Here is an 18001-nt window from a genome sequence, read left to right as displayed (position 1 = left end):
ACTGCAGATTTCCCCACCCATCTCGGGGAATCGCTCAATATTATACAGGTTTACGTTATTGTTTATTGTAAATTAAATTAAATTATGAGGTAAGAAAATACTGAATTATATTAAAGTGTACTAGGTTATACGAAATAACTGTAAATATAATTTTGACACGCACAGAAAACCAACAAGCGGGAAAACGTAACAACTGTAGCATATGAAAAAACATAGCCCTACAACATGTTGCCCCGCATGGAATGCTCCTACCATCTGACGGTAAAACTTCGCATAAGATATCCTTATTGACGCAGTGCAAACCCCCGTTATCTCACTAATATTCTCATCTCCCACCCTTAGATGTTACAGAGTTCATTCACACTCAAATCGAAAAGGAAAAGAACGATACTGACCGATGTTGAGTGGAATGGGGAAGATATTTATGACTTGAATACCCTGAAAGTGTTTTTGTAGCATTTTGCAAAACAATGTCATATGCGTCAGTCAGTTACTGAGATTGCATACGTAATTTGTGGCGTTATATGTTCTTGAGTTTCATTTTTCTGTCATCTGATATTAAATACCAACTGCAATATATTTTAATAAACGATACAATACATAGTGGTCATACTTTCTGAATATCAGTATAATTTAATTTGAACATTATTTTTTAAAGTGTCATAGCTCGTAGTGAAAGGAAAGATAATTTGAAATAGACCTACTTTAGTTCATTTCAAAAATAAATGTACAGACATAGCCTAATATATTCCATTTATTGAGTAAATTCAATTAACGGATAATAAATATAAATATATTAGAATTAGAATTCTCTATTAAATTTGATAGAAATTAATCATCTAAATAATTTGAAATCAATATTTTAATACTTTTATTATATTCAATGCCATTGAGATATTTTAACGTGCAGCACATTTGTAAATGGTTTGTTTAGGCCTATAAGTTAGATAGACCCATTCTTGTTTTCAGGTATGATGCCTTAAAGAATCTATATACTATATTTCTAAAAATATAAATGATTCCTTGTAATGTGAAAGTTACATAAATAGTTCCGCACCAGGTTACCTAAATGCAATATAAAGGTGCGTCCAGACTTGCAACAGAACATCGTAGCGCAACCGCACTGCGATCCTATCTGGACAGCGAACGATACTTCGCAATATCGGCGCGTAACTTGAGCCCGCAACCTGAGCGTTACGGACCTAGAGACGCTGAGTTGCACCACTTGTCCTTTATTCCAAGGAAAAATCGAAGGATCCAGGGGCTTGTTTCACAATCCTTACAAATTACAAATTAACAATTTACAAATAACAAGTAAAAGATTACAAATGCTTGTAAATTGTGTTTCACAATGCTATTTTATTAGTTTGTAAAGTCTGACGAACTTTACAAAATCAGCTAAAGAAATTTGCAAATACCCATTATTGGTTACACAATATCGCCAACGACAGTTTACAAAAATCGCTAAGGAGCAGAGATAAAGTCGCTGTATTTTTACTACTATCGATACATATGTTTAAATTTTGTACTAAAATAGATTATTCTAGGCTTGCTGATTCATATTTTACCAACAGAAAATATAAAATAGTGTTTAAAAAAAATTAAAAGTATTTATATTTTTATAATTGGCGACAATGGAGTTTCATGTGATGTGATTGGTCGAGTATACCAATACGTCTATTATTTAAATGACCAAAGTTAGCACAAAATCCAGTCAAATAAGTAAATAACAGATTTGGTCTACGTACAAATATGCAATTGATAAAACAATTATGATGTCTAAACACAAAATCAGGTTAATTTTTTGTGTTGATCCATCAGTATTTATTAATGTTTCATCCCAAACCTCACAAACATTAGTGATCCTATCAGCAGCATAAAAATTCTGTGCTATAGTAAATAACATTTTGGTGATCAAAAACCTGCCCCGAATTTAACTCTTTTAACAATATCAACTACCCTATGCGCACTTTTGCACACTGATATCTTAGAAATTCCGTGCTTATCTGTTAACCCATGGAACTGACTGCATCCAATGCAGAACAATACAGTTCTCGCTTTGAGGTTAGGGCATCACTGTTCTCTTTTGGAAGTTGGATATATGATGTCCCATATCTTGTAGGAGAGATTCCAGAGAAACGGGACTCGAAACGACTTCAGAATACCGCGTAAGTAGTGTCGCTATTGCATTATTGAATTATTTATTTTTGGTGCAGGGAACGTCTTTATTAAGTGCGAGTATTTATTAAATACAGTCTTCGTATATAAATACTTACGCGTTATTCTGAAGTATAGCTCGGGACTCATTCGAAACCTTTCATTAAATTTATACAATGATACGAACGTGCTATTAATTCTTGGCCGGAGAATTTTACGTATACTTCTTCGTTTGATTAGGCCTAAATTAAATATCTTCGTCTGAGTCAGTAGAACTCCTTAATAACATCAAAACTGCTTTAGTTTAATTCTTAATATTATCCAGTTACTCAAAAATTAATTTAATAAGTATTTCTTTATTGTATTTATTCATAATTTGTTGCAATATCAAACTTTACACATCTCAGAGGTATTGCAGAAATGTGATAATTTCACAAGTAAAATTTACATGTTTGTAAAATTACTCTTCATTGTGAAACAGAATACTTGTAAAGTGAGCAAAATTTAATTTGTAAAGATTTGATTTCCTTTGTAAAGTTCAACAATACAAACAAAGATTGTGAAACAGAAGTTTACAATTTACAAGCAAGGATTACAATTTACAAAGATTGTAAACATTGTGAAACAGGCCCCAGAGCATTGAAGTTGCAGTAAGTGTGGACGTGCATGGAAGCTGGACGTGTAACACCCATGTGTGGCTACAGTACTAGTGCACTGGCCTTCCATGAAGACGGTCCGGGTTCGGTCTGCGTGGAATGTATGATGGTAAAATAGACATTGCATAAGGGTTTTCTCGGGGTACTCTGTTTCCCTCTTTCATTCCAACACTTCACTTCTCCTTCATTTCATCTCTCGGAACAACTGGATAAGGCGGACCGCACAGCAGCGCCAACTATGCTCGCCACTAGTGACCTGGCCGTACCGAAATAAGACAATCGAAATTTCGCTAGTAAATTCGCGACTATATTTTTTAAGCATTATTTCAAATGCAAGGTTTACGGAGTATAACGGCGGTCTTTTGAATGCACTAGAAGAAAATACAGATACAGTAAGATATTATATCAGCGAAATGAAGGAAAAATATGATGTGATTTAGGAAATATCACTGAAATCGATGAAATCAAATTTCGTGGCAATCGTCGTCAAGCCCTAGCTAGGGTACGTAATTATAACCGCATTGGCGTTGTATTTTTGGTTCAGAGAAAAGAGCTCGTCTTTACGAAAGAAACGTTCAGCTGCCATGAAATTAATTATTGCTTTCATAACATTGCTTATCAATTTTACGAAAAAAATTATCATGAGAACAATGGGCGACTAGAAACATCACTAGTGTCCACCGCTGTGGAGCAACGGTTAGCTTGCCTGACCGTGAAAGGAGCGGGCACGGATTCAAATCCTGGTTGAGGTTTTTTTCCGGGAGTTTACGTCAACCCATTAAGAGCAATTGCTTGGTAACTTTCGGCACTGGACCCTGGACTCATTTCGCTGTCATTATCACCTTCATAGCATTCAGACGCTAGATAACCATAGATGTTGATCGTCTGACCGCGAAACCAAATGGCCCGGGTTCGAATCCCGGTCGGGGCAAGTTACCTGGTTGAGGTTTTTTTCCGGGGTTTTCCCTCAACCCAATACGAGGAAATGCTGGGCAACTTTCGGTGCTGGACCTGGACTCATTTCACCGGCATTATCACCTTCATTTCATTCAGACGCTAAATAACCTAGATATTGATACAGCGTCGCAAAATAATAATAATAATAATAATAATAATAATAATAATAATAATAATAATAATAATAATAATAATAATGGCTTTATTTAACCTAGCGGAGTTAAAGCCGTAAGGCCTTCTCTTACACTCAACCAGGATTAAAACTTGCTTACTTAGTTGAACATACAACTGGATCGGAATTAAGTAATTACATACTGATACAATTCAGGTACATAATGAGATCAAAAGAGGTAGTTACATAAAAATTTACCTCATAAAATAAAAATAAACGTAGTGGAATACATATTAATATTGTTAGAATCAAATACGAATCACATAAAAACAGAAGCCGATAATTCAATGAAAAATGTACACAGTAAAAATAAAAATAAACACAGTAGTATACATATTAGTATTAGATTACAATTAAGTAGGGTTCACATAATTAAACCAGAAACCGACAATTGAATAAAATGTACACAAAAAATAGATTAAATTAAAAATAAAAAAACAACACAGTGGGATACATATTGGCGTTAAGTGATAAATAAACACGATTTACGTGATTACACAATAAAAATAAGAAACAAAAAAATAAAAATAAATACAGTGGAACACATTCCATTAAATGTTTGCAACGCGTTAGGTCTGGCAACTGATCATAAGATATTTTTCTAATTTACATTTAAGGGAAATTAAAGTTCGGCAGCCCTTGAGTTTAGAAAATAACCCACTACAAAAAATACTCCTACATCACTAGCGAAGCGAAAAGCACATTCGACCATATTGAAACAAAAGAAAATGCGAGCGGGGTTTTAGTTCCTACGTAGTATGTCCCCTCTCACATTATTTATCCCCTCATCTAATCCACTCCAAACTTGTCTCATTCCTCTGCCTTATGTCACTTAGCTATCCCCTCATTTAACCCATGAAACCTTTTAACTCGCAATATGGACGCAAATAAGTTGTGTTGCAAAATGATTCAACCCCTATACTTATGACAAGTACGGGTTTCCGATGTTAATTTAGGTTCTAAGGGCTTGAGGCTCCAGGTTCTATTCGGGCTCTTTAGTAGATGATGAAACCTTACCTGCAGGGTCAAGGAAAGATAGCCCACTTGTTAGCGTAGGATTAATGCCAATCAATTAGTCAATCAATCAACCATCAATCAACACCCATTCGTCTGTCTGTGTGGGCAGTGAACATGGAATGGACCGAGCAAACACGTTGCACTTTATGAAATTATACAGAGGAAAAGAAATTTTGTGAATTGCCAAACACCACAAGGAATTTTAACAAAAGTTTAAGGAACGATGCTTGGGAGCAGCTGGCGACTTGATGTTACGACCCAGCGTTGCGGACCGATGATGCGGAGCGAACCGTCAGATGTCGGTATTCCTGCGTAACAGACAAAGGACTCAGCTCTGAAGTTGCAGTATGTGTGAACGCTGACACAAATATGTTGGACTGCGCATGCTGACGTCACACTGGGATGTTAATGATTGCAATTTGAATTTTATTGTTTCCGAATTATTATTAAATTCAGCAAACCATGCTGCACCAGTACTATGTTCATGCGTTATACTTATTTATGTTTATTTTATGTTCAACTTTATTATTATTATTATTATTATTATTATTATTATTATTATTAGCATCATCATTTATATTCATACGACTATTTTATTGACACTGATTATTTCCTGATTTATTGTAGTATTCAATGAGATCCAAAATTGTAACATCTATGTTAATTCACATTCGGAAACCAAAATCACTGTCCATATACTAAATATTACTGTCAATAATACAAATAATCAGCAAGTATGAAGTTATTGGCATGTAAAAATATCTCAATATATTATTATACTAGCAAGTATAAATAATAATAATTATTTGTATACATACTGCTGATGTCTACACTTAGCTCAAACACACGCCATAATGAATTACTTATTAAAAATTAAATACACGCAAACACTAAAAAGTAATTAACACTTCTTAGGAACACCAAATTGAAGTTACTCTCAATTTCTCTATTGTTAATTGAACATAATTCAATACACCGATACGAAATGAGTTTAAATCGCCGCCAGTTACGGTGGTCAACTCTCTAGATTTTAACTTATTAAACAATAAAGTACTACAATAATTAGGCATATCATATTTCTTCTATCTGTGACTTTCTATTCTTACTGTTCTGCATTATGTATATTAAAATCATGACAATTTACTCGTAATATTTTATTATATGTATTCAGTTTCGTCATGCGTAAACAGTATTAAACATTTATAAATAGAAGTATAGGCTATACAAAGAAATACCAAGATTCTGTATTCCTAAAAAAGAAAAAAATTACAAGGTTTTGTACTTTAAATAACAAAATCGTTCTAATAACTCGTTTCTGAGCAATAAAGACTCTGCTATTATTTACAGCATTTCTCCTTAAAAGGTACCATGGTTAAAATGAAAATAATATATAGATAAGAAAGAATGTAGATTCAACGTAGACCTAAGCTGTAAAAATAGCAAAATTTACGGTATTTAGCTTTTTTTTAAAAATAAAATCGATATAGGCCTACCATTGTAAAGTGTTGTCGACAAAAAATTCAATATATTATTATCCACAGATGTAATATAACAATTATTAAAATTGATAGATGGATGGACGGACAGGCAGACAGACAGACATATTTATTCGTTCCATAATATCTTACAGAACATGTCAAATTCTTTCCTTTAAAATAAATATAAAAATGCAAATATGAAATATATACAGAATTAATACCTTAACGACAATAACATATTATACAATAGAATATATTTACCATTTCATAGTATTAAAATATTTACACTACCAATATGTGAAATGTCAAGAATTCATCTACAGAATAGAAAGTGTGAGATATTAAGTACGGTAATTTTTAGTTCTACTTTAAATAATGCAGGATTTTGATTATGACTCAATGTCTTGAAGACTACTGAAAATTTTTATTGTCATGCAAGGTACTCCCTTTGATAGCATGATAAGTTTGATGATGGCGTTTGAAAATCATTCTTTCTGCAGGTATTTATACATGTATGGCTAAATTAGTTGGAAAATTCCTTTATTACATTAGAGGAAATTTATTGAAGAGTATAATGTACTGATTTGTTAAAGTCAGAATCTCTAATTAAAAAAAATGGTCTACACGATTTTGTAGCCTTTGCTGCAACTATTATTCTAATTTCTCTTTTTGTAATAATATATTTTTACTATCCCCAAAATATTATTTCGTAGAACATAATGACATAAATATAGGAAAATATATTGTCTTTAAGATACTCCTATTTACGAATTGTTGTAACGACCTAATTGTGAAGCATGCTGATCTACGTTTGGGGGTTATTTCACTAATATGGTAGTTGCAGTTTAATGTAGACCTATTATTAATATGCAAACCAGTAAATTTGGTTGTTGATGTTTCTAATAGAGGTATATTGTTGATAGTTGTGTCTCATGTTTCAGATATTAAATTTGAAGAGGTTTTAAATTGAATTATGTTAGTTTTATTAATGTTTAAAGCTAGTTTATAGGTTGTAAACCAGCCATAAATTTTAAGGAAAAGTGTTTCTATTTTATATTTGAATGTGGCAAAGTTGCTGTCTGTAATTATGATATTTGTGTCACCTGTAAATAGTATAGGATAATCTGTTCCTTTTATTAAGGAGCCAAGATCATTTATAAAAATTAGAAAAAGAAGAGGTCCTAATAGAGATCTTTGCGTGACCCCTGTATGAACATTTCCCCATGTTGAAGTAGGTTTAAAGGTGTCGCTGAATGCATTGATTTCAACTTTTGTTTTCTGAAATGGAGATATGATTCAAACCACTGTTATGCTATGCCTTTAATAACATAGTATTCTAATTTTTAAAGTAGAACTTTATGATTAATACAATCGAAAGCTTTGGAGAGATCACAAAATATCCCTCCTATTTGTAATTTCCTATTAATTGCTTCCAGAATTTTATCAGTTAAATTAAACGAAGCTTGCTCACTTGATGTATATTGTTCTGAAATGAGAATGTTGCAGCAATTAAGATGTTGATATACTCTTTTATAAACAGAGTGATCAATAAGTATGAAATATTGCTAATAACTTCTTAAATTTTACAAAAAAAAGTTTTATACAAGAAGCTGTTGGAGATAAACCATACAATATGATACCAGTGTTCGAAAAAAGTTAGATTTCAGACATAAAGGGTGTGACAGTAAAGTTAATTTTTTTGAATGATTCTCTATATTAAAATTTACATATTCCGATTCTCCATTAAATGTTACGTTTGAATGCATACAAATTTTACCCACCGAGTTAGTTCTGTGGTAGCAAGTTCTACATCCAGACTAGCCGGTCCGGGTTCGATTCCCGGCGGGGTCAGAAAATTTCATGTAAATAGTGATAGTGATTCGTCCGTCGGGTGGGGACGTTAAGCCTGGCCACCCTCTTGGTGCTACTCGGCAGAGTAGGCTACGTGCCTCACCCATTCCCTACACTACACTTACACATACACTCACCCTAGTAGCCTACACGACATAATTCTTCATAGATACACATCATGCATAACGTGGCCCGCCGAAGTGGTGTGCAATTTGAAAGTGGGCCACAGTCTTGCCATCTATGTGCAGTATGCGGAACCCGAATCACGCAAGTTAAGTGAGTAAGCATTAGATACACAGATAATATTAAAATGGATTTGAGGGAGGTGGGATATGATGGTAGAGACTGGATTAATCTTGCTCAGGATAGGGACCAAGTGGGCTTATGTGAGAGCGGCAATGAACCTCCGGGTTCCTTAAAAGCCAGTAAGTAAGTAAATAATGTTCCTAGTTGTTTTGATTTTATTAGTCAAGTTTAGAATAAATTGTTAAAGTAAAATTATTTGGCTTTTAAGATTACTTTGTGTTTCATTTAACTGATAAAATTCTGGAAGCAATTAATAAAAAATTACAATTAGGAGGGGTATTCTGTGATCTCTCCAAAGCCTTCGTTTGTATTAATCATAAAATTGTACTACAGAAATTAGACCTATTAATTTGCGGTCATTACTATTTCTACTTTAAATATATTGAGTTCTCTTTGTTTTGCATGAGATTCTTATGTCTTGTGTAATTCAATTATTTTTAGACGTTTGAGAATTTTTGTGCTTTACAAGAAAACTTAGTTCAAAAATATTTAAGAATGTATTATGAAACGCATTGAATTTACTATTCATATCTTCATTGACATATACTGATTTCCAGGTTTCATTTTTTAATTTAGCTTCAAAGTCCTTTATAGATTCTTCATTTATGATTCTTAACCTAATTTTAGTCTTGTGTGTTGATTCAGCAATGTTATTGCATATTATTGTACGGTTGCCAGAAATCGCATCGTCACTGCCACTCTTTCTTGAACTGAATGTGGTATCCTTCTTTGCAACATTAGGCGCCAGCAAATATATAAAGTCTGTAGGTGACATTCTGGTAACATTTTTGTAATGTCCACCAACTGTTTTGAACTTCAAGTCAGCCAGAAAATTTGAAGCACCACATTTATTTCTACTTGTATATGATATGTAACTATGTTTGCCACCATTGCCTCTGTTTCCGTTTCTTTTTGCACGCAAAATGCAAATAAATATAGGCTGCTGCAACTACGTCCATGATTGAAAGTAGGAGTACCTGAACTGGTGGACGCTGGTAGGTTAGGGCCCAATTTTACCAAACTTCGTTACAATAACGCTAACAGCATGTTAACTAACGTGTTGTTAAAAATTAAACATCCTGTTAGTGTAATAGTGTTTCACCAACCATTTGAGGTAGTTTGGTTAGGTAACATGATGTTAAGAGTAATGTAACAGGAATCAAAGAAGCAGTGATTGTATGAAAGTTTACTGAATGTGCCTTTAGTTGGTGTAGTCATTTGTTTTAGCGGGGAATTGTATTTTTTACATTATGGAAGTATTGGAGACTAACAAAATTACAACAGAAATCGAGAAAAAGAAAGTGTAAGGAGCAGTAATTTTACCTCATATGAGAAATATAATTATTTTAGTATATCTAGCAATTATATGAATGTAATTGAACTCAACGTAATGATGGAACTTTCATTAGGAAAAAGGAACAAAGATGGGTCTCTTTAACCCAATATTTTCAATCGCCATTTGGATGTGAAAACGCAAACTATTAAAAAAATCAATGTTATGAAAATATTAAAAGAAATGCTAAGACGGGTCATGCACAAGATACAGTGGAACATTTGAAAACTGACGGTGGTACATTCACTCTTAAAGTTGATATTTGTACGAAGATTCTTTCAATTATCCAGAATCAAATAGAAACAATAGAAAATGAAAATAATTCTGATGCTGAATAAGCGTTAACATTATTTTCATATCTTATATATCTAACATATCTTCACACGTTATTAGTCATAATTACATGTGAACTCTTAAATCAGTGAAATAAAGAAATATCGTTTTGAAAATATGAAATTATATCTGAGTATTAATACGAAATAATAATCACAGAAATGCTTACGTTAATAAACATATATCTTCTCTTTACTGTGGATGCAGTGCTAATATTAATATGAATAATTTTAGTATTTATGAACATATCTATTCTGAATAATTAAAAATGCTGAAGTGGTGATTGTTTTCACTGCAAATATATCTCGATATAATAATGCGGCGAGTAACATATGTTCTCTGGCAGCCATGATTCACGCTGTAACAAGACGTTAAGGATTTAACTGAGGGAGTATGCTATGTTAATTTAACAGTGGGTTTAACATGATGATAGCAGTAACAACAGTTGATGAAACACCAGTTCCGTTAAGTTTGCTGTTAAACTACCTTAACGTAAAGTTAAATATTTAACAAGGGTTGGTGCAACCGCGCCGTCGTATTGCGGACTTCGGCGCGGGTTTAAAAAGTTCATCCCGCAACGTAATAGCGCAACCACCGTGCGTAGCATTGCCCAGGCGCGGGTCGTGGTTGCGCTACGGGTTTCGGCGCGCATATCTGTACGAGGCTTAAGATCAACACGTTTTAAAGATTTGCATTGTTTTTATGCTGTATATGTTTAGTTTTTTCTGAGTGTCTTGTATATTTACATTAATGTATATTAAGTACATGGACGTCTTTTTAAAAGGAAAGCTAAAATATTGTTTGAACAAATTCAGCAAGGAAAAAAAAGTACTTATTTCATGATGAGGTATCGGCGTAGCTCATATGGCAGACGAGTTTGCGTGATAATCGGGAGCTGCGGTCGTGCGTGTATACCATTCCCGCTTAGCCTGCTTATCTGATTTGGTTTTTCCTGAGATTTTTCTCAATCCTAAGTTGAATTTCAGGTATTCTATGACGAATCCTCGGCCTCATGATGACAAAGTACTATATCGTTATCTACAATAATTCTATACACAGTAGCCTAAGTGATCTAGTATTTGGTATATCGTCATTAAATAACCAACAGAAGGAAACAACCTACAGTAAACCTCTTATTAATCGAAACGCAGTCCAACTTACAAACTACATAATTTCAACCAATTTGTGTCTCAATGCATACAAGAACTTGATGATTAAGTTTTGTTAAGTTAAAGAAAAAAATATGGAACAATTCTATATTAGGCTACAATTAGTAGTCAATAATTGGATGATAAAGTGGAATGTGTTTGTAGAAATCCTCCCAAAACGTTAGTTACTGTCTGACTCCAATCAGAGCAGGGTAGAAAAAGCTAAGGAGTAAAGTCAGATTTTCGGATATGAGCTTTTAAAATCGGCACGCATTGTAAAAAATGACTTTAATATTGGAAATGAAGATACCCGCTTAGAGATGAAATGGAAAATTCAGAATTGTGGAGAAAACGTTAGATTGAAGAGATGTGTCGTAACACTCACGTAGTTGGGGAACCTTCGCTTGGGCGAAGTACAGCGTGACAGCCAGCAGGATCAGCCTCATGGTGGTGTAGTACTGTACAGAACAGCCACCAGCACCCAGCCTCTGTCTACATTTATAGGGAAAGAATTCCTTGTCATTCTCTAGGCTATGATTTTAAAATCGCTTTTAATGAATTAAGAAAATTGTTTCGCATTTCATATTAATGGAAGCTTTATGGAATTCCATGTATTATTGAATTGTATGGCATTAGAACAGGTTTAACTAGTCGTTATTTATTATATCTGTTGAGTAGTTTAACATAATTATGTCTTGCGTTGTGAATCATGCTTAGAGTCCGGAGTTTTAAAAATATTTATATAAATATGTAACTGAAAACGTTGAAATATGTGCTACATATGTAATATCAAAATTGATGAAGGAGTTAAAAATTGTCATTTATTAAAAAAATAGTTTTATTTTAAATAAAAAAATAAGATGATTAATTTCATAAAAATTACACATTTATATGTCATACTGATGATATAGTTTCCAGTGCGATTCTAAAGTTAATGAAGGCATGTAGCATAATATACCAGAAGCTTTTTATCAATATTTTCAGGAACTAAGTTCTGTAACAGGGAAAACGAACTCTGGACATCGCACGAGGTTACTGTGCATTGTGGGAACCGCTTTCCTCCACTGAGGATTTGCCTAACAGTAAATAAACTGGCGTAATTACGATTTCTCTGAAGGACTGCTTATACTTTTCTCACTACTTGCTTACCTGCAGTTCCACGGACAGCACTGATTTAATTTTTATTCGTTACATGATATTCATCGATTACATGAGTGCAACTGCGATAGTTTCCAACATTTCGATGTTTTCGGATATCCAGCCAAAGTTGCAGTCGATATATATCACTTCAGGCGCAATTTTAGAATTCTGTAAGGTACATTACCAAGTAGGGCTAGTCAGGTGAATATTGGTATAAAAGTAAAACTACTGTCCAATATAACAAAATATACCTTCTTGAGTTACAGGAAAAGACACTCATACCTTTCTACTTGTCTTACAAACATCATATAACAAAAGACAAAGATAAAAGTTTAGCTGCCTTCAGGCGGTGGAATACCATGAGGTTGTTATGTAGCGAGTTATGTCAGTCATCCAGAATTATACAAGCAACATGGAAGACGAAATAATTAGCAGGAAAATACCAGGTTATGCCTGATTCGTTGTCCTGTTCTGAATACTAAACTGTGTATCTCATTTTGTACTCTAAACTTCGAGTTTGAAATTGTATAAATGTTTTAAAAATATTTTTAATGCTAAATATTAATAATTTTCTTTACAACGTGTTTAATTAAAATACATTTGGGATGAATGTTAATTTTATGTAGCAGTTACGGCAACCTAAAGAGAATAGTGTTCACAGTAGGTTCACGGTGCTTAGACGCTGTAAATCGGCTTTAATAATAAACGCATATCTTAAAAATAAATATAGAAATAACAACATTGAACATATGCCGTACAAAAAAATATATCCTGTAGTTATTACAATTTTACGATTAATAAATATCTTTAATTGGTATTTAGTTTCAAGATTTATTTTCGATAAAGTTTGCTAAACTGTATTTAGGTTATTGACTAGAACAGGCCTGCAGAACTCGTAAGTAGGGGAAGTATGACATCAGCCTCACTCCACTTCCTATTGGGGACGATCGACTTCCGCGTAGAGTTATTTACATTCTCTGGCCGTCAAAGGCCCATCAGCGTAGGGCATGTAATTTTCAAAAAGGATTGTAATAAATTTATTGTTTTTATAATGCGAATCTCGTTTCAAGATTTACAATTATGCTAGATTTCCTGTCGGTAGTTTCTTTGAGATTTCTTTGCACCTAATCTGTTTTAGATTTTCAAAAACTTTCCTCCTATCATCACCTACAGAAATATAAATTGATAGCATTTAAGTAATGAACCTTGAAAGTCACTATTAATTTCAATTCAAAATGAACACAACGAGTGACGTCCTTAATTTTACAGTATATAAATAAATAATCAATATACAGTTCGTAATAATAAACTTACGCGAAAGTTTGTGCATTCCATAATTATTAATATGGACTTTGTGGAAATGTGGTTTAATATTGAAATGACGAGTAGAAATAAATTGGATGGGAAACAGTAAACAAGCAATTCTTTCGTCTTCAACAACAAAATAATCATATTCCCATTTTGTTTGGAAGTAGTATTCCTTCACGGGTTTAGATTTTGCCATATTCCAGTTCTCTTTAAACTGCAGTATGCGTATTATTTGTTTGTTTGTTTACTTATTTAGGCCTACTTATTTACTTACTTATTTAATTATCTACTTATTTATTAATTTACTTATTTATTTACTTATTTATTTATTTACTTATTTGTTTACTTTTTACTTATTTATTTAATTACTTACTTTCTTATTTATTTGGCTGGAGTGCGTTACAATGTTGAATGACAGCATTGATATCCGGTTATATAGCTATCACTCACTTATCAACGTACTATTTAATTTATCGTCATATTACTAGTAAAACCAGTTAAGACCAGTAATACAAGTTTTGTAAAAACAGGAATTAAAACTTTATTAACGCACGATAAATCATATAAATTCTTCAAATAAAGTAATTGGTTTGTTACCTGCAAGCAACATTTCGGACTTATTTCATTTTAGTAAAAGACCTTTTTACATTATATGCACATCTACATTTTAAAATTTATTTTATATGTCGTTTAATTTATGTATTTCCCTCATTCATTTTTCTCTTATTTTCTAAAGGTATGTTCCTAAAAGAATTATTATCTGTTCATTTGTAATTCTTGATAGCGTATTGTATACCTGCCGCCGCCAATGAATGTTAATGCAGCCAAGCGTAACTAGAACGTCATGACCGCACTGGTAGAAAAGGTGGGTGGGGTAAGAAAGGGGAGTATAGCAGTCGCTCTCAAGAGCTACAGTTCTGCAAGCCTGGTATACCCGCTAAACTATGCCATTGCTGGGTTGTAACTGGTTAAAATTTCAATATGACAGTGAGGGAGAATAGAGCTATGATGAAGTTGTGCAAATTGTCACTGTACCTTCACCGGTGGACGGCAGTTTAAAAAATATTTTTCGGAAAGTCGGTGGCGCGAACAGCCAAGAATAAGCAAGGACGACCAGCCCTAAGTTGGCCCTACGTTTAAATGCTTTAGCAGAGATGAACGATCATCCAACGGTCAGCCGCTGCAGCAGGTTTTGGAAACCGGATTTTGCTACCTATCGTAGGTCCTCAAATTCTTCACGATACTGAATCCAATACACCGGCCGAAATTTCTTGAGAAAATTCCTCCCATTCAGAACTCGAAGCACCTCGCATTCCGTAACGCGAGTTCAGACCGCGATGCAACGACGCAGAGTATACGACATAGTACATGCTATAAATGATTTTATGTGTCTTAGTTGCTCTCTGGTTACTTGAATTGATTTTTTAATAGGTTGATTTAATGTTGTTGTAGGGCTTGCTTCACTCTACCTGGGTTCTCATTTCGCAAACATCCTTAGCCACAAAATAAAATATAATTTTTAATATTCATGTCGTAAATAACTATTATGACCAGGGAGAGAAATTTACTGCCCGATGGGAGAGAGGCTAGTGGTTTCAGAGTCTGTCTACTATGTACAATACTCGTGGAAGACGGCGTGGATCGTGTCCTGTTGAACTACTGTGCCTTAGTTGTTCGATGGTTACTTGCTTTGAGTTACAATCCATGAGTAATTTTTTAAATTGGTTATTCTACGATGCTTTGTCAAATTACGACGAGTCACTTACATCATGGGCTCAGAGACCACAGAATTTCGTATTAATTTCGAGAAAAAATATCGTTGTAACAATATTATATTTAGCGGTTTATCGTTAAGATATTCCAGTAATTTACATAATCCAGTAATTTAATATAAATTGAAAAGCGAAAGTGGAAAAATAACCCTATATTCAATTAGACGTTAAAAATTGCTAAAAATGTTATACAACAATTTATTATAGATATTAAAATTAAACACAAATTTATAATGCTGAAAAAAATATATTATTTGTGTTATGTAACATTTGCTGTCTCTATTTGTGGAATGAAAGCATAGCAGAAGTGACAATATTACTTTCTTACATTCTGTGTCTGTAGTCAGTAACGTTTAAATTATACATTGAGAAAAACCTTCCTGCGTCAACAGATGCACAAGGAACCTGAACACATTTCAACACAGCAGATGTAAATTCGGGGTAATGCAGCATGTGAGATCGTAATGCATTAATGACGTCAGCTTTAACATTGGAGGTTTTGGATGATCGTTTCAAAATAAGAAATGCTACACTGCGATCATTACTTTTTGTATGCTTGAAGTAAGTCATTGCTTTAAGCCTTTCTGTGACTGCATTAACATGATCAACATTTATCTCTGTAATACTTGCTGGGTTGAATAACTCATTTAAATTTACAAACAATGAGTATGAATCATGTAACTCGTATTCTTAAATTTTCTGGAACACCAGTTTACTAACATGCTTAAATAATTAATATACTTCAGACTCTAAGTCGAAACTGAAATGGATAATTAATTTGTCTGCTGACTCCGCTACATTACCAGAAATTACTATATTCATTCTACGTTTCATGTCATACGAAATTCTGTGGTGTCTCTATGCCTTTCGTCCCTCATAGTGGAGTCGTGGTCTAAGGCCTCCTGCCTAGCACTCGCGTTACGGAATGTACGGTAGTGCGAATGCTTATGGGGGAAGAAATTTTCTAAAGAAATTGCGGTCAGTGTATGGGACCGGTGTCCACCCAGCGTCGTGATGCTCCTGGGGGAGATACGATAGGTAGCGAAAATCCTGTTCCGCACACAGCTATAACGGCTGGGGGGGGGATCATCGTGCTAACCACACGATACCTCGATACTGGTTGGATGATCGTCCACCTCTGCTTCGGTATTTGGACTTGAGGCCAGCAGCCGGCTGGTCGGTCGTTGGTCATTCATGGGCTGTAGCACCACGGATTTCATATTTATTTTAACCTATGCCTTTCCACCACTGACCATGACTACTCACGCGCAAGTAAACAAACCCGTAAAACAGTGAAGTAACAGCAAACCTGTTTCATCGGGCAACAAGTTTCGCTTCAAAATTATGACATACCTAGACAGTGCAGCAATTTATGTTTACACGCTGCAATATTGGCTCATTTTATGCTTCCACTTATGAATTATAATAGAGTTCATAGGTGGAGGTAATCTTCCCACTCTGAATGTTAACAAAATCATAAAGTGAAGTAAATATATGCTCACGGTCTTTTTTTTTTACTTGGTTTGTTTTACGAGGCATAATTACTGCTATGGTTATCTAGCGTCTAAGTGAAATTGAACCCTAATATTGAGAAACCCCACATGTCTAAAAAAAACAAACATTTCAGGAGATATAAAAAACATCTCAGGTCCTAGATTTGTGCTCGGATTATTTTTTTCTTAACACTTCAGCTAAAATGAATGTTGATGGAAATATGTGGGGTTTCTCTTCATAATTTCATGAGTCTACATGTTTAGAATACGAAGTCATATATAACTCAATTTCGTTAAAAAAATGGACCTGTAGTGTTTCTTAATACTGTGATTCAGTTAAGGTGATAATGAGAGCGAAATGAGTTCAGGATCCAGCACCGAAAGTTACATAGCATTTGCTCTTAAAGGGTTGAGGAAAAAGCCCCGACTAGCTCAACCAAGTAACTTGTTTCAACCAGGATTTGAACGGGTCCCGTTTGTTTCACTGTGAGACATGCTAACATTACTGCACAGAGGTGGGACCACACAAATGGTCTTGAGCTTTCTGAATTGGCAGTAGCTCATTTGTTTGTTGCCGTCGAACAGATCGATAGGTGTTCTGTGGGTTACATGACTTTATTCTTTCGCTGGACAAAATATAGTACAACTTTTTGGACAGTAATTTTCCCTGATGACATTCTCATGAAGTGCATAACTGGATGTTGCAATTGATTTAAGGAAATTTACCTGCTAGGGAAGAGAGATTTTTTGTATATTGCGGTACATTATGAAATATTTATGAGTGCGCTTCGGTAGGCGATGCTTTTCTACAAAGTTACATAGTAAAACCACGCCTAGAAGTGTTGAGAAGTTAAAAATAGGCCTATAGTAGAAGTTTAAA

At 34.0% G+C, this 18001-nt stretch overlaps 1 protein-coding gene across 1 annotated transcript in view; it reads right to left on the bottom strand.

Moving 5' to 3' along the window:
• LOC138700495 (protein takeout-like) overlaps positions 1-11866 on the bottom strand; it is a 47790-nt gene extending 35924 nt beyond the window's left edge. The window contains exon 1 of the mRNA XM_069827099.1: positions 11794-11866. Within this exon, the coding sequence (XP_069683200.1) occupies positions 11794-11854 (61 nt within the window). The 5' untranslated portion in view covers positions 11855-11866. The remainder of the gene's footprint in view (positions 1-11793) is intronic.
• Between the last annotated feature and the right edge of the window lie 6135 nt (positions 11867-18001).

This window comes from Periplaneta americana, chromosome 5, assembly GCF_040183065.1.
Source record: "Periplaneta americana isolate PAMFEO1 chromosome 5, P.americana_PAMFEO1_priV1, whole genome shotgun sequence".
NCBI lineage: Eukaryota > Metazoa > Arthropoda > Insecta > Blattodea > Blattidae > Periplaneta > Periplaneta americana.
This window is presented reverse-complemented; position numbering and strand designations above follow the sequence as displayed.